Source organism: Osmerus eperlanus, chromosome 24 (assembly GCF_963692335.1).
Source record: "Osmerus eperlanus chromosome 24, fOsmEpe2.1, whole genome shotgun sequence".
In the NCBI taxonomy this organism is placed as follows: Eukaryota; Metazoa; Chordata; class Actinopteri; order Osmeriformes; family Osmeridae; genus Osmerus; species Osmerus eperlanus.
Window position 1 is genome coordinate 240508 of NC_085041.1, and position 18351 is coordinate 258858.

The 18351-nt window shown below is 49.9% G+C and overlaps 1 protein-coding gene across 1 annotated transcript in view; it reads right to left on the reverse strand.

The window, feature by feature from the left end:
* LOC134011213 (unconventional myosin-IXb-like) overlaps positions 1-18351 on the reverse strand; it is a 69677-nt gene that overhangs the window by 38923 nt on the left and 12403 nt on the right. Inside the window, 2 exon segments of the mRNA XM_062450732.1 lie at positions 923-1017; positions 13701-14590. Coding sequence (XP_062306716.1) covers positions 923-1017; positions 13701-14537 — 932 coding nt within the window. The 5' untranslated portion in view covers positions 14538-14590.

The window sequence follows — 18351 nt, forward strand, 5'->3', positions numbered from 1 at the left end:
GTCTGCAGTGTGGGAGTGGTCTGCAGTGTGGGAGTGGTCTGCAGTGTGGGAGTGGTCTGCAGTGTGGGAGTGGTCTGCAGTGTGAGAGTGGTCTGCAGTGTGGGAGTGGTCTGCAGTGTGGGAGATGGGGATGCTCAGGCAGAGGGCTGAAGAACAAAGCCGACCACAGGAGCAGCTCCCAGAGAGCAGAGCAACATGACCGCCAACATGCTCAGTTGCTGAGGCCTGTGGAGGGTAGGGAGGCTGTCGGCCAGCGGCAGGCCAGCAGACTGCATCGTGCTGGGGCCAGAGGGCAGAGGCAGGCCCCTGGTGGCTCCAACAGGAGCCTGTCTTCTGGAGACGGCCTGCCAGGGATGTGGACTGGCGCATTAGCATGGTCAGCAGTCTACTCGATATATATATATCTGTCAACAGGTACTGAGGAGAGGGTGGGAGGCTTATACACACACACACACACACACACACACACAACAGGAAACAAAGCATTTGCAGAGCATGGATTTGAACCCTCGTCCTCAATAATCAACAAGCCCTGTGAGAGAAGCTCTGGCTTGATTGGTTTTCACAGAAACAAATGTAACTAGAACTAAGGCTTGAAATTATGCAGTAAATCCTCTCTGCAGTAAGTCACAATAACAAGAAATAAAATGGACACAGTGTAACTTGACTGTGTTCTTCACGTCTGGATTTGTAAGACTTCCTGTCCAAGGAGGAAGAGGAGGGGCAAAGCATGCGATGACACAGGTCCCAGTCAGACCCTGGAGGGACAGGAGGAGGAACAGGTGCGACCAGCAGGCTCGCCGCAAAAATGAAAGAGGAATTTGAACTGAAAACACACACACACACACTGACCTTCTATGGTAAAGTACATGTGTCCACACCCATACGAGTACACACACACACGCATGTTGTGGTGACTTACCCTCTCACCACCCCACTTTCCAGGTAGTTCACCTGGATGAACTTTCCGAAGCGGCTGGAGTTGTTGTTGTGGGCCGTCTTTGCATTTCCAAATGCCTGCAGACAGAGAGGGAGGAAACGTCACGCTGCTCTCTGACGGCAAGTGTGTGTGGGAGTGAAGGCATAGTTATTCAAAAGAGGAGAAGCTAAACAAAAAGCTGATTAGACAGTGAGGCTTCACCAGATCAACAGGAGATAGCGGAGAGAGGGAGCGAGAGAGAGATAACAGCCCTGTTCAAACACACAAACACACACCAAACAGGCCAAAGGCTGCCATGGGAGAAGTGGCCTCAGTGGTAAAGAGGAGCCACGTTGTCAGTGAGCAGCAGTTGCAGGGTGAGCTTGATACAGTGGTGGATTCAGAGGGCTGATTAAGAGTCCTGGACCGTTCTTTTTCACTAACCATGACCCTCTTCCTCCAACAGCCCTGCCACTCCTTCATGCTGCTCTCTGTCCCTGATCTCAGTCTGGGACCCAACCCTCTCTACACCAGCTGCTGGGCTTTTCTCACGAGGAAGAGCTTCCTGCTCAGGTGTGATGTCATCACTCAAGGCCAGATTCTATTGTGTCATCACACGCAGCCCTGCTGGGGCTCAACACACTCTAGCTGCAGTGTGTATACACGTGTGTGTGTGTGTGTGTGTGAGAGAGAGAGGGTATGTGTGTGAAAGACCATGTGTATACTGTGTATGTATGGATATGTGTGTGTATGTGAGAGAGAGAGACAGAGAGAAAGAGTGTATGTATGTATATGAGAGAGTACAGATATGCATGTCAAAGACTGTGTGTACACAGTCCTTGTTTATTAGGGTGGGCTGCCATAGAAAGCGGCCTGGACGAGGGCTGTGTCAGTTGGCACTGATAGTTCATCCCTGTGAACGCTGCCCAGTGTGTCCCCCAGACGTCCCCAGGAGGGCTAGGGGACCCTGGGAACCCTCCTCCGGGCCTGGCCCCTCAGGCCTGGAGGGAATGCTGAACACGTCACTGCATCATTCAGATTCAGACCCTCAGGTCTTTGTGACCGGCTGGGAAGCAGACGAGAAAGCAGCTGAATGGCTGCCCAGGCAGAGGCACCATGGAAACAAGCTCATCTGCATACGGCTGCAAAGATACGGCTGTAAAGATACTGCGGTAGACTGATGAGACACAGACTGGAGAGGGAGGAAGAGGAGAAAGCCCTAACACGAGGAAGGGAGTAGAGAGCCAAGAAGAGTTTAGGGGAGGAGAGAAGCGGAAAGGAGAGAGGAGGATTGGAAGAAAATATATACATTTGAATGAGAGGTTTACAAGATTTACCCTAGTGTGTATGTGCAAGCCTGTGTGTGTGTGTATTCAGGACGTGTCATGGTGTATCTGGCTGCCCTAGTGTGTATGTGCAAGCCTGTGTGTGTGTATTCAGGACGTGTCATGGTGTATCTGGCTGCCCTGACTGGTTTCTTTGTGGGGAAGTAGACCCCCCAGTATATTTCCAGTCTCAGAGCCAGAACTATCAGAGAGGGAGAACTTCTGCTTCCTGATCACGCCTCCTCAGCCCCTCGGCCTGCATCGCCCCTCGGCAACACACTGCATCGCCCCTCGGCAACACACTCAGCTGCTTACTAAACAGCTACATTATTGATCGGCACATTTGATATAATATAATCATGGCCAAGCACCGACACCTGGCTGGAGCAGAAGAAGAAGGGCTTATCAAAGGCCTGGCTGACACACCGGGGGCCATGACGGACATAGCGTCATGGCCCCGTGTCCCCTGCATAAGAACATAGCGTGGATGAGACCATGAGGGCATTCATAGTACAAAACGCTATCGGGGATTCACATGATGCTAACAGTGATGATGATGGTGTTGCTGGTTGAGAATAAACAGCTGCCTTCTGTGGACAACTTCTTTATGATTGGCCTTTGCTGCTGCTCCAGTTAGCAGACAAAAGGCCAGTGAGAGAGAGATAGAGAGAGATAGAGAGAGATAGAGAGACAGGAGAGAGACAGTGACGTGGGGCCGGGGACGTTCACACAAGAACACTTGAGACAGAAGCCCAGAAGACTAACCCATCAGTCCATCAGTCCGCCAGGCAGCTAGACAACTATGTCAGCCAGCCAATCAGACAACGAAGGGCTTTGTCAATCTTCCAATTAAGGTTACGTAGTGTCATCTGAATAAGCATACCATAATAGCTAGCTTGACAATATCTGAATGGACAGACCAAGCTAGCGTGCTAACACCTGAACAAGCTTACGACTAAATAGCTATGTGCCAAATGTCTACCGGCTAGCATGTGTGGCTAGCATGTGATGCTAGCACATTCCAGCCACCATAGGTCTGCTCAGACATTTTCATCATACAACGCTAATGAAGCTATGACAACGGTAATGATCAGTAATGATTAGGTCCTAGACAACAACACACAGGTCCCACCCAGGTGGCTAGTGGGCTGAACAGCTCTGGAGATATGAGAGAGATCAAAAGGCTGGAGTCTCTCCATGTTGCTGTTGGGTCTGGCTGCAGCAGGGTCTGGCTGCAGCAGGGTCTGGCTGCAGCAGGGTCTGGCTGCAGCAGGGTCTGGCTGCAGCAGGGTCTGGCTGCAGAAGGGTCTGGCTGCAGAAGGGTCTGGCTGCAGAAGGGTCTGGCTGCAGAAGGGTCTGGCTGCAGAAGGGTCTGGCTGCAGCAGCTGTCTGACACTCTGCTCAGTCTCAGCAGGAGAGGAAACAAGCTGGGAGCTCAACAACAGACACGCAAAATAGCCAATTACTCCACTAGACTTCCTGAGCAACAATACAGCTGCTTGTCATCACCACCCGGCGACAAAACCGGCCAATGGCGAGAGCGAATCCTGTGATCCTGTGCACTTCCTGTGGTGCAAAAGTTCCACTTCCTGAGAAGAGATTTGCAGATGACAGGAACTTCCTGTCTGAGTGATAGACTGTGTGTTTTTTTTGGTATACCCAATAATCACTCAGTCAATAAACCCTTCAATTAAAACAATCCACCCTGTTAACATTTACTCTGCTAGTCTAGCTGGGGATCACAAAAAAAGTATGACTCATTTTAACCGGATATGCAATCTATATTAAGAGCATTGACTCTCAAAATGGATGACTGTCAGGGCAGACTAGGCAGGGCAATCGAGGGGCAGGAGAGGGTAGTTGTGGTGGTGGGGTGAGTGCTGAGCCAGCTCTCTGAGTCATCACACTGTGCTATTTGATCCATAATGATGTCATCCTGGGTCCTGGTCCAGATGCAGTGTGGCAGCTAGGCCAGCAGAGGGCTGGCTAGCAGAAACACACCAGAACAAAGCCTGGCTGCTACACTGCATCTGAACAGCAACTAACATGACCAGCACAGACCGAGTCATGGTTCTCCTCTGTAGTTAGGAGCAAACTGCAGCAGTCAAAACAATTTGAGGACAGCTAATCAGGTAACCAGAGGTTTAGATTATCCACTGATAACCAGGCTATGGTATCACCTCACCGTTGAACTCAGCACTGACCCCAGGTGACCTCTCACCTCTGACACCTCTGACCTCTGTTCTCTGTTCTCCAGCACGGCCACTGAAACACGAATCCACAATAATAAAGACCAAAAACAACAGTAAGACCGCCAACAGTCAACACACATCTCTGTAAGAGGAGGAGCTGAAGACAACACTGTAGAAGTACAGAGGAACCAGTAGGACCGGTTCTGAGGAGCATAGTGCAGCTTTCAGCTCAACTCTTTTGTAGACATCAATCCCACAATGCAGGACAATAGTAATACTAAACTATTGCGACATATGGGAAACTGGTTGTATCTGATTATCTTTACCCTAAAGCTGCTGTTGAGTGTTTTTACGTTTCATCTACAGAACAGAACGAGAGCAGTAAGTGTACATCTGTCAATCCAGCCACAGAACTGCATTGAACTTCCTCACCATGTTCTCTCCTGGAAACCTCCTCACCATGTTCTCTCCTGGAACCTCCTAACCATGTTATCTCCTGGAACCTCCTAACCATGTTCTCTCCTGGAACCTCCTCACCATGTTCTCTCCTGGAACCTCCTAACCATGTTTTCTCCTGGAAACCTCCTAACCATGTTCTCTCCTGGAACCTCCTAACCATGTTCTCTCCTGGAACCTCCTCACCATGTTCTCTCCTGGAACCTCCTAACCATGTTCTCTCCTGGAACCTCCTCACCATGTTCTCTCCTGGAACCTCCTAACCATGTTCTCTCCTGGAACCTCCTCACCATGTTCTCTCCTGGAACCTCCTCACCATGTTCTCTCTTGGAAACCTCCTAACTATGTTCTCTCCTGGAACCTCCTCACCATGTTCTCTCCTGGAACCTCCTAACCATGTTCTCTCCTGGAAACCTCCTCACCATGTTCTCTCCTGGAACCTCCTAACCATGTTCTCACCTGGAACGTCCTCACCATGTTCTCTCCTGGAACCTCCTAACCATGTTCTCTCCTGGAATGTCCTAACCATGTTCTCTCCTGGAACCTCCTCACCATGTTCTCTCCTGGAACCTCCTAACCATGTTCTCTCCTGGAACCTCCTAACCATGTTCTCTCCTGGAAACCTCCTAACCATGTTCTCTCCTGGAACCTCCTAACCATGTTCTCTCCTGGAAACCTCCTCACCATGTTCTCTCCTGGAACCTCCTAACCATGTTCTCTCCTGGAACCTCCTCACCATGTTCTCTCCTGGAACCTCCTAACCATGTTCTCTCCTGGAACCTCCTCACAGCAAGCCAGCCTTAACTTTTAACCACTCAGAGGTGGACTGCACTTCCACAAACAAGAAACCAAAGAACATCCCAAAACGTATACAAAATGATGATGTAGATAGTAGATAGTACATACTATGATGTACATAGTAGTTTGACCTGCAGAACAAGACTGACTTCAAAAGGAATGAGGTTGGTATCTTTAAAACAAGTAATTTAAAAAATGACTGCCACCCACATAAAAGAAAAGGAACTATTCCTTCTGTAAAACTGCATTTCATGTTGGTCTGAGTCCCTCCACAAGTCCTCCACAGTTCCAGGGGGGGAGGGGGATTTCAGGAAGCCTGGGTGGAGGCCCTGGCTGTGGGCTGAGCCCTGCAGAGACAGCCCCTCTGGTGATTACAGGCCTGCCTCAGTCTGCTGGTCACACCACAGGCCTGGGGAAGCACTGCACTCTGGGATAGGTAGACTGACTGCCAAACGGTGCTGACTGGGGGAGGGGGGGTCTGATGCTGCCTCACGCTCAGTAACACTGTAGGTGTGATGCTGCCTCACGCTCAGTAACACTGCAGGTGTGATGCTGCCTCACGCTCAGTAACGCTGCAGGTGTGATGCTGCCTCACGCTCAGTAACACTGCAGGTCTGATGCTGCCTCACGCTCAGTAACACTGCAGGTCTGATGCTGCCTCACGCTCAGTAACACTGCAGGTCTGATGCTGCCTCACGCTCAGTAACACTGCAGGTGTGATGCTGCCTCAGTAACACTGCAGGTATGATGCTGCCTCAGTAACACTGCAGGTGTGATGCTGCCTCAAACTCAGTAACACTGCAGGTGTGATGCTGCCTCAAACTCAGTAACACTGCAGGTGTGATGCTGCCTCAAACTCAGTAACACTGCAGGTGTGATGCTGCCTCAGTAACACTGCAGGTGTGATGCTGCCTCAGTAACACTGCAGGTGTGATGCTCATTCTAGTATAAATAATCAGAAGGTCCACATTTTCGGGGGGGCCAGTTCACGAGACAGTTTTTATACATTATCTGTGCCTAGATGGTATATGGAAGGGGTCAGATCATTCAGATCATTCTCAGTTCATTCAGAGTGAACTATCCCTTTAAGAATCCTATTGGGTCTCAGGAACTAATACTTGTTTGAAGGTTTCACTTCCAATAAATTACATTCCTCATGAGGCTTTGCTGACTGTTATTTTTAGACACATTACTGAGGAATGAAGCCCTGACTTGAGCTGCCAGACTCCAGCTGCAGCCTCTCGTTTCCCAACACCAAACACCCTGGAAGGGAACACCAACTCCTCATTCCCCTACAAGCTTTCTGCAGCTCACACGCATTTCTTCGTCTTTGCGGAGGTGTTCATGCTTGTGTGTGCATGTGAGTGTATGCTTATTTGTGCATGAGTTTGTGGTGTGTGTGAATGTGTGTGTGTTAGGGAGTGTGTGTGTGTGAGAATGAGAGAAACTCGGACCCCAGGGCCTGACAGCAGACCTGCTCCTGTGATCACTGCCTGCCTGCACCAGATGACATCTACAGGAAGTGATGATCACATGACCAGGGAGGAAGCCCGAGGCCATGTAGAGAGACGCCATCACACACCAGCATTCACTGCTTCAAGTGAATTGGCTGGCGGCGCCGCTGGTGCTGCATGAAGTTGAATAAACCTAAAGACACAGTCCAAACTCTTCAGAACAAGCAGCTTGAAGTCTTGTGGGTGTGTGAAGGAGAAAGAGGTTGTATAGTGAAGCGCTTGTCAACTACATGAAGCAAAAACAAACATATCAAGATGTTAATGAAGCTGACATTTAAAAACGTATTGAAATGGGAATTGCAACCCTGAGGCGTCTAACCATGAGAATGACAGCAGATGTGTGTGGTGAGATTGTGTGTGTGTGTTGAACGTGGCTGGTCCAAACAGGGAGATCTGTGGTTGAGCATGATGACAGAGTGCAGCAGGCTGTCACCATGGAGACCACACCCTCCCGGGGTTGTGCTGGGAGACAGTGGTTCCTCCAGACCAAGGCCAGGTGAGCTGCTCCACCTGGGCAGAGGCTCCCTGGGCCAGAGGCTCCCTGGACCAGAGGCTCCCTGGGCCAGAGGCTCCCTGGGCCAGAGGCTCCCTGGGCCAGAGGCTCCCTGGGCAGAGGCTCCCTGGGCCAGAGGCTCCCTGGGCCAGAGGCTCCCTGGGCCAGAGGCTCCCTGGGCCAGAGGCTCCCTGGGCAGAGGCTCCCTGGGCCAGAGGCTCCCTGGGCAGAGGCTCCCTGGGCCAGAGGCTCCCTGGGCCAGAGGCTCCCTGGGCCAGAGGCTCCCTGGGCCAGAGGCTCCCTGGGCCAGAGGCTCCCTGGGCCAGAGGCTCCCTGGGCAGAGGCTCCCTGGGCCAGAGGCTCCCTGGGCCAGAGGCTCCCTGGGCCAGAGGCTCCCTGGGCCAGAGGCTCCCTGGGCCAGAGGCTCCCTGGGCCAGAGGCTCCCTGGGCCAGAGGCTCCCTGGGCCAGAGGCTCTTTGGGCCAGAGGCTCCCTGGGCCAGAGGCTCCCTGGGCAGAGGCTCCCTGGGCCAGAGGCTCTTTGGGCCAGAGGCTCTTTGGGCCAGAGGCTCCCTGGGCCAGAGGCTCTTTGGGCCAGAGGCTCCTTGGGTAAGAGGCTCCCTGGGCCAGAGGCTCTTTGGGCCAGAGGCTCCCTGGGCCAGAGGCTCCCTGGGCCAGAGGCTCCCTGGGCAGAGGCTCCCTGGGCCAGAGGCTCTTTGGGCCAGAGGCTCTTTGGGCCAGAGGCTCCCTGGACCAGAGGCTCTTTGGGCCAGAGGCTCTTTGGGCCAGGCTCCCTGGGCCAGGCTCTCTTGTATCTGCCTGCTCAACAGCAGAGTTTCACACACGAACAGTCTGTGAGCGGACCCTGTAGTGCTGGCTCCATGATCTGTACCACCAGACTGAAGACAGACATTTCCCCATGGGTAAAGCAGTACAAGGATTTAAGCTTGCGCAAGTGCTCAAGGTAACAAATAACCCTCCTTTTTGCTCCAGTCTTACATGACTTGGTAGCTATGGAGCAGGAGTGCAAAAAGGAACAGGGCCAACCATCTCCCTCTCAGTTCTCCTTTCTGAGGGTAACCTGTCTGTGATCAGCTTCTGCTCAGAGGACCGAAACCACCTCAGACTCACAGTGTCTATTATAGACCTGAACTGTAGCTGTGTAGACAGGCTGTATGGAGAGTCTATATCCTGAACTGTAGCTGTGTAGACAGGCTGTATGGAGAGTGTATATCCTGAACTGTAGCTGTGTAGACAGGCTGTATGGAGAGTGTATATCCTGAACTGTAGCTGTGTAGACAGGCTGTATGGAGAGTGTATATCCTGAACTGTAGCTGTGTAGACAGGCTGTATGGAGAGTGTATATCCTGAACTGTAGCTGTGTAGACAGGCTGTATGGAGAGTGTATATCCTGAACTGTAGCTGTGTAGACAGGCTGTATGGAGAGTGTATATCCTGAACTGTAGCTGTGTAGACAGGCTGTATGGAGAGTGTATATCCTGAACTGTAGCTGTGTAGACAGGCTGTATGGAGAGTGTATATCCTGAACTGTAGCTGTGTAGACAGGCTGTATGGAGAGTGTATATCCTGAACTGTAGCTGTGTAGACAGGCTGTATGGAGAGTGTATATCCTGAACTGTAGCTGTGTAGACAGGCTGTATGGAGAGTGTATATCCTGAACTGTAGCTGTGTAGACAGGCTGTATGGAGAGTGTATATCCTGAACTGTAGCTGTGTAGACAGGCTGTATGGAGAGTGTATATCCTGAACTGTAGCTGTGTAGACAGGCTGTATGGAGAGTGTATATCCTGAACTGTAGCTGTGTAGACAGGCTGTATGGAGAGTGTATATCCTGAACTGTAGCTGTGTAGACAGGCTGTATGGAGAGTGTATATCCTGAACTGTAGCTGTGTAGACAGGCTGTATGGAGAGTGTATATCCTGAACTGTAGCTGTGTAGACAGGCTGTATGGAGAGTGTATATCCTGAACTGTAGCTGTGTAGACAGGCTGTATGGAGAGTGTATATCCTGAACTGTAGCTGTGTAGACAGGCTGTATGGAGAGTGTATATCCTGAACTGTAGCTGTGTAGACAGGCTGTATGGAGAGTGTATATCCTGAACTGTAGCTGTGTAGACAGGCTGTATGGAGAGTGTATATCCTGAACTGTAGCTGTGTAGACAGGCTGTATGGAGAGTGTATATCCTGAACTGTAGCTGTGTAGACAGGCTGTATGGAGAGTGTATATCCTGAACTGTAGCTGTGTAGACAGGCTGTATGGAGAGTGTATATCCTGAACTGTAGCTGTGTAGACAGGCTGTATGGAGAGTGTATATCCTGAACTGTAGCTGTGTAGACAGGCTGTATGGAGAGTGTATATCCTGAACTGTAGCTGTGTAGACAGGCTGTATGGAGAGTGTATATCCTGAACTGTAGCTGTGTAGACAGGCTGTATGGAGAGTGTATATCCTGAACTGTAGCTGTGTAGACAGGCTGTATGGAGAGTGTATATGCTGAACTGTAGCTGTGTAGACAGGCTGTATGGAGAGTGTATATCCTGAACTGTAGCTGTGTAGACAGGCTGTATGGAGAGTGTATATCCTGAACTGTAGCTGTGTAGACAGGCTGTATGGAGAGTGTATATCCTGAACTGTAGCTGTGTAGACAGGCTGTATGGAGAGTGTATATCCTGAACTGTAGCTGTGTAGACAGGCTGTATGGAGAGTGTATATCCTGAACTGTAGCTGTGTAGACAGGCTGTATGGAGAGTGTATATCCTGAACTGTAGCTGTGTAGACAGGCTGTATGGAGAGTGTATATCCTGAACTGTAGCTGTGTAGACAGGCTGTATGGAGAGTGTATATCCTGAACTGTAGCTGTGTAGACAGGCTGTATGGAGAGTGTATATCCTGAACTGTAGCTGTGTAGACAGGCTGTATGGAGAGTGTATATCCTGAACTGTAGCTGTGTAGACAGGCTGTATGGAGAGTGTATATGCTGAACTGTAGCTGTGTAGACAGGCTGTATGGAGAGTGTATATCCTGAACTGTAGCTGTGTAGACAGGCTGTATGGAGAGTGTATATCCTGAACTGTAGCTGTGTAGACAGGCTGTATGGAGAGTGTATATGCTGAACTGTAGCTGTGTAGACAGGCTGTATGGAGAGTGTATATCCTGAACTGTAGCTGTGTAGACAGGCTGTATGGAGAGTGTATATCCTGAACTGTAGCTGTGTAGACAGGCTGTATGGAGAGTGTATATCCTGAACTGTAGCTGTGTAGACAGGCTGTATGGAGAGTGTATATCCTGAACTGTAGCTGTGTAGACAGGCTGTATGGAGAGTGTATATCCTGAACTGTAGCTGTGTAGACAGGCTGTATGGAGAGTGTATATCCTGAACTGTAGCTGTGTAGACAGGCTGTATGGAGAGTGTATATCCTGAACTGTAGCTGTGTAGACAGGCTGTATGGAGAGTGTATATGCTGAACTGTAGCTGTGTAGACAGGCTGTATGGAGAGTGTATATCCTGAACTGTAGCTGTGTAGACAGGCTGTATGGAGAGTGTATATCCTGAACTGTAGCTGTGTAGACAGGCTGTATGGAGAGTGTATATCCTGAACTGTAGCTGTGTAGACAGGCTGTATGGAGAGTGTATATGCTGAACTGTAGCTGTGTAGACAGGCTGTATGGAGAGTGTATATCCTGAACTGTAGCTGTGTAGACAGGCTGTATGGAGAGTGTATATCCTGAACTGTAGCTGTGTAGACAGGCTGTATGGAGAGTGTATATGCTGAACTGTAGCTGTGTAGACAGGCTGTATGGAGAGTGTATATCCTGAACTGTAGCTGTGTAGACAGGCTGTATGGAGAGTGTATATCCTGAACTGTAGCTGTGTAGACAGGCTGTATGGAGAGTGTATATCCTGAACTGTAGCTGTGTAGACAGGCTGTATGGAGAGTGTATATCCTGAACTGTAGCTGTGTAGACAGGCTGTATGGAGAGTGTATATCCTGAACTGTAGCTGTGTAGACAGGCTGTATGGAGAGTGTATATCCTGAACTGTAGCTGTGTAGACAGGCTGTATGGAGAGTGTATATCCTGAACTGTAGCTGTGTAGACAGGCTGTATGGAGAGTGTATATCCTGAACTGTAGCTGTGTAGACAGGCTGTATGGAGAGTGTATATGCTGAACTGTAGCTGTGTAGACAGGCTGTATGGAGAGTGTATATCCTGAACTGTAGCTGTGTAGACAGGCTGTATGGAGAGTGTATATCCTGAACTGTAGCTGTGTAGACAGGCTGTATGGAGAGTGTATATGCTGAACTGTAGCTGTGTAGACAGGCTGTATGGAGAGTGTATATCCTGAACTGTAGCTGTGTAGACAGGCTGTATGGAGAGTGTATATCCTGAACTGTAGCTGTGTAGACAGGCTGTATGGAGAGTGTATATCCTGAACTGTAGCTGTGTAGACAGGCTGTATGGAGAGTGTATATCCTGAACTGTAGCTGTGTAGACAGGCTGTATGGAGAGTGTATATCCTGAACTGTAGCTGTGTAGACAGGCTGTATGGAGAGTGTATATCCTGAACTGTAGCTGTGTAGACAGGCTGTATGGAGAGTGTATATCCTGAACTGTAGCTGTGTAGACAGGCTGTATGGAGAGTGTATATCCTGAACTGTAGCTGTGTAGACAGGCTGTATGGAGAGTGTATATCCTGAACTGTAGCTGTGTAGACAGGCTGTATGGAGAGTGTATATCCTGAACTGTAGCTGTGTAGACAGGCTGTATGGAGAGTGTATATCCTGAACTGTAGCTGTGTAGACAGGCTGTATGGAGAGTGTATATCCTGAACTGTAGCTGTGTAGACAGGCTGTATGGAGAGTGTATATCCTGAACTGTAGCTGTGTAGACAGGCTGTATGGAGAGTGTATATCCTGAACTGTAGCTGTGTAGACAGGCTGTATGGAGAGTGTATATGCTGAACTGTAGCTGTGTAGACAGGCTGTATGGAGAGTGTATATCCTGAACTGTAGCTGTGTAGACAGGCTGTATGGAGAGTGTATATCCTGAACTGTAGCTGTGTAGACAGGCTGTATGGAGAGTGTATATGCTGAACTGTAGCTGTGTAGACAGGCTGTATGGAGAGTGTATATCCTGAACTGTAGCTGTGTAGACAGGCTGTATGGAGAGTGTATATCCTGAACTGTAGCTGTGTAGACAGGCTGTATGGAGAGTGTATATCCTGAACTGTAGCTGTGTAGACAGGCTGTATGGAGAGTGTATATCCTGAACTGTAGCTGTGTAGACAGGCTGTATGGAGAGTGTATATCCTGAACTGTAGCTGTGTAGACAGGCTGTATGGAGAGTGTATATCCTGAACTGTAGCTGTGTAGACAGGCTGTATGGAGAGTGTATATCCTGAACTGTAGCTGTGTAGACAGGCTGTATGGAGAGTGTATATCCTGAACTGTAGCTGTGTAGACAGGCTGTATGGAGAGTGTATATCCTGAACTGTAGCTGTGTAGACAGGCTGTATGGAGAGTGTATATCCTGAACTGTAGCTGTGTAGACAGGCTGTATGGAGAGTGTATATCCTGAACTGTAGCTGTGTAGACAGGCTGTATGGAGAGTGTATATCCTGAACTGTAGCTGTGTAGACAGGCTGTATGGAGAGTGTATATCCTGAACTGTAGCTGTGTAGACAGGCTGTATGGAGAGTGTATATCCTGAACTGTAGCTGTGTAGACAGGCTGTATGGAGAGTGTATATCCTGAACTGTAGCTGTGTAGACAGGCTGTATGGAGAGTGTATATGCTACGGCCACGGGGCTGGGAGGTGCTGAGCAGGGCGTCCTGCATCTGTCAGCCCTCTCCTCTAGAAAACACACCTATCCTTTCTGTTCTACACACAGTTCTCCTCTTAACCTCTCCTAGCCTCTCTCATTTTCAAATACACAGACACGAGCGTACACACACACACACACACGTGCGCGGCTGCCCCCTGCTCACCTCCAGCACAGGCCCCGCCCCCAGGATGGTTCTCTCCACCCCGCTGGCGTAGCCCTTCTGGCTGAGCGCCGTCAGGCAGTGGATCAGGAAGTTGGTGCTCTGGGTCTTGCCCGAGCCGCTCTCCCCGGAGATGACGATGCACTGGTTAACTCGGGTCCTCAGCATGGCGTGGTACGACACGTCCGCGATGGCGAAGATGTGCGGCTCTAACTTGCCCAGCTGGTGGTTCTCGTACATCTTCACGTACTTGGGGTTGTAGATGGGCAAGAACTTGAAAGGGTTGATGGCGATGAGGATGCTGCCAGCGTAGGTGTAGATCTTCTTGCTGTGGAAGCGGTTGCGCAGGTTGTCCAGGATGCTGTCCTCGTTGAGGACGGGGAGGTTGCAGAGGTCATCACAGTCGTCCTGGCGTGGCGGCAGGAAGCCGCGGGCCGCCAGCCTCTGGGCCTCACGCTCGCGGCTCAGGGCCGGCAGGTGGACGTAGCAGATGGAGCCGTCGTTGTTCCTCTCCTGGAGCAGGAAGTAGAAGCCCTGCCCAGGGGGGTGGGGCTCCTGGGCCCTGCGGGGCCACAGCAGGACCCTCTGCACCGGCAGGTCCCCTGCCTCCAGCACCCACTCCTCCCCGCCACACTGCTTCACCTCGGCCAGCACGTACAGGCGTCCGGGGTCCAGGCCCAGGGCCAAAGTGGCGTCCTGCACCACTGCGGTGGCCGTGGCGTCCTTGGGAACCTGCAGGCTGCAGCAGCCCGTGGACGGGGCCGCCAGCCGAGGGTAGATCTGGAGAAGGTAGGAGCGTCCATCCTGGCTAGCTGCCTCGCCGCTGTCTTGTACACTCATTCTGAGGCAGGGGGAGTGGCCTCTGCATGCCGCACACGCTCACCACCCTGCGCCTGGGGAAGCAGGTCACATGTTAGAAACGCTTAATCACGTGGAGAAACATGAGAAAGAAACAAAAATACAAGTCTTAAGGATCCTACGTCGTGAGCGTTAATGATTAGTGACAAAGATCCCATGACACATGAAGATGACAGGTGACGTAGGCCCAGTGCAATAGAAGAGAAGAAAGGCTAGGTATGGTTTACTGACAGCTGTGTAATTTGAACTGTGTGAGTGTGTGTGTGTGTGTGTGTATCTGCGTGGGGTTGTGGTTGTGGTGCAGAGCAAAGCTGCACGTCACAGCTCTGATTAAGCGGAAGGAAGATGATGGCGTAAACATCATCCCCATGGAAACAACCTCAACACAACAAACCCTCAACTCCACCACCACCACCCTCAACTCCACCGCAAGCTGGAGGAATGCTGACTGGACGTCTGGAGGAGACAGTCATGCCAGATCTAACCCAGATCGTATTCAAAATATAGCTGCAATAAAAGAGGACTATCTCCAGTGTTGAGACGCCTCAGCGACATACACTGCTTAACTTGAGTGTTCAGGTCATGATTAACAAGGGTCTGTTGGCCTCTCACAGCATCTTCCTGTGCATTAAGTAATACAGGAAGTATTACAGGAAGTATTACAGGAAGTATTACAGGAGGTATTACAGGAAGTATTACAGAATAGCAGGACCACTGTAATCAGAGGGGGAGATGAACCTCAGCTAGAGTCAGGCTGATGCTGCATAGCACTGACACACCACAAGTCACCAAGAAACCACCACAATCACACAATCACACACAACAATCACATACAAAAATCACACACAAACAACCAACAATAACAAGTCCCACACAGCTGAAGAAGCGGTCTTGGCGACAGCCCCCCCCCCCCCCACACACACACACACACACACACACACACACACACACACGAGTAAGGATCTATAACTTCTGCCATGAAGAGGGTTCAACCCTTCACCCCTACTCGTCTCTCCAGTCACTGGTAATTCCATTTCAAGCCTGGCCGTGCTCCAGCAGCTACTACACAGTGACATCACAACTCTTGATACCCAATTAGCAGGAAACCAAGAGCAGGCTGTTCACGCTGCAGACTAGAGGATATCGCAGATATCCTGACAAGTGAACTAAACCACTCCAACATCCACCATGTCTTTGTAACCAACATGTTGAATAACCACAGTCTGAAAGCTCTGAGGATCAGATGGACGGTTAGGGTTAGGACACTCACAAGGGCAGGGAGGGACTGTGTTTAGGCTACCTCAAGTTGTCATGGAAATAACAAGGAGCCCATGGAAGCACAGGGTCTATCAACACAGAGTAGCCATCTTTCCTAGCCTCAATGACTGAACCGTACGCACTTACATGTCAAGACTACTGTCTAAACAGGCAGACTTCACCAAATTGTTGCTATGGCATCTACCCCAAAACAGACCCAGAACCTGGTCTAGAAGTAGGCTACAGCTGCAGCTGCAGCTCATCCTGATGCAACAGGGAGACAGGCTACAACTGCAGCAGATCTGCAGCAGCTGAACAGCCTGTCTTCCCTTATGTAGCCCGTCATGTAACCAGGCTCAGGGCCCCTGGAGGGCCGGAAACAGGAGAAGGACCTAAATCACTGCATGGCACACAGCAGAGCTGCACAGTAACTGGATCCAGAACCATAACTGTAAGCACACAGGCCATAGTTTACCACTGGTGTCAGTCAAACTACCCATGTTTGTTTTTCCAGTGGAGGTGTAGGGGGAGACGGGCCTAAAAAGAATCCATCCAAGTAAAACTCCTAAAACATTCAGGCCATTGTTCTGGGGAGACAAATGCATGTTGAGATACATGATCTGAGTCAGGAGGCTGGGAGAAGAAAGGCCCGGTCAGAAGGCAGAATCTAGTCAACCTCTGGAATCACTTAGGTCACATTTCAGAGGAGGGAAGGAACATCCATCACTGAAGCTCAAGTTGACCACATCTCCCGAAAGAGCCCCATAAACCAGGCATGCAAAAAACTGAGACCACAAAAAACAGCATTATCATTATCCTTCATTATGCACGCGCCTGGTTTCTATCTGTCAGTTTAACCCTTTCCTATGACAGCCCCCTAACCAGCTTCCATACACAGGCTACCTCTGCCAGGGCCAATCAGAGAGAGACAGGACGGAAGGTTCCGGAAGATACCAGGTCCTTCTGGAAGCTGAGCGAAGAGAGCAAGGTCTGGCTGTAGAGGGCTAAGAGCAGGGTCTGGCTGTAGAGGGCTAAGAGCAGGGTCTGGCTGTAGAGGGCTAAGAGCAGGGTCTGGCTGTAGAGGGCTAAGAGCAGGGTCTGGCTGTAGAGGGCTAAGAGCAGGGTCTGGCTGTAGAGGGCTAAGAGCAGGGTCTGGCTGTAGAGGGCTAAGAGCAGGGTCTGACTGTAGAGGGCTAAGAGCAGGGTCTGGCTGTAGAGGGCTAAGAGCAGGGTCTGGCTGTAGAGGGCTAAGAGCAGGGTCTGGCTGTAGAGGGCTAAGAGCAGGGTCTGGCTGTAGAGGGCTAAGAGCAGGGTCTGACTGTAGAGGGCTAAGAGCAGGGTCTGGCTGTAGAGGGCTAAGAGCAGGGTCTGGCTGTAGAGGGCTAAACTAGGGGTCTTTAGCTGATTACAGCAGAAGGGGTATTAAGGAGACTAACAAGCTCCATCCCCTCTTTGATGCTCTACCAGAACCAGCACAATCCAATTATTCTGGCAACTTGGGAATTTAGTCCATTTAGCTCTTAAATTGGTGGTATTAGCCAAGCAGTACATTTAGCCAAAACCCCAACAGATTGAGAAGGCTGGCTCATAATCTATCTGTGAATGCTAGAGTAGAGTCTACCCTTGGAGTCATTTTCTGTAAACAAGGTTTCTGTAAACTGGGGCCTTTCTGTAAACATCCACAAATTTCCAAAGCTGGGTAATCTGGTGTTTTAATGCCTCGTAGGACTAATAGATACAGGTCTAAAATATAGCTGTCTTCCAGTTGTTCACAGCTAAGATAGTGACATCATCATCAAGCTAACAGTGCATGTCCACTACAGTGATGCAACGCGAGCGACGCAATGCTTTCCATGAATTTTCAATGTCAATGGGTGAGTCAGGCGAATCGCTTGCGTGGTGCACCGATTCGAGTTGAGATATTCTCAATTTATGTAAATTAGGAGCAATTTCCGAGAGCGACGGCCAATCGGATAGTTGACGTGTTTCTGGTAACATAGCAACCGTTGGTCATTGTAAACATTTCTAGCATTCAGAGTTTTAAGATGGAGGAAAAACTAATCGTCTGTGTGGCTGCACACCCAGCCATATTCAATACGTCTCTGTATTCGCGCAGGGTCGCCAATGTTGTCGGTGCTCCCAGTGGGGTTTTTGTACTCATTCAGTCTCATAAGTTATGAGACTGAATTTTAAAGTTTAAATTCAGGGTTGCAAAATTCCAGGAATATTCAAAGTTGGAAACGTTCCACAGGAATTAACGGGAATATACGGGAATTAACAGGAAATTTTGGGGTAATTTAACTGTAGTTACCTTGTCATAAGCAGACATGCATGCAAACATTTATAATACAACTTTTGTGTGGACATACATCCTACTCTCACTGCTGTAAAAAGTTAGTCTACTGTATACAAATAAACTTGGTATTAAAATGAACATGGCTTCAGTTTACCAAGTAATCGATATGCTAGGTAATGACAAACAGTGTTGGGAAAGTTCACTTTCTACATGAACTAGTTCAGTTCATATTTCAACATTTTT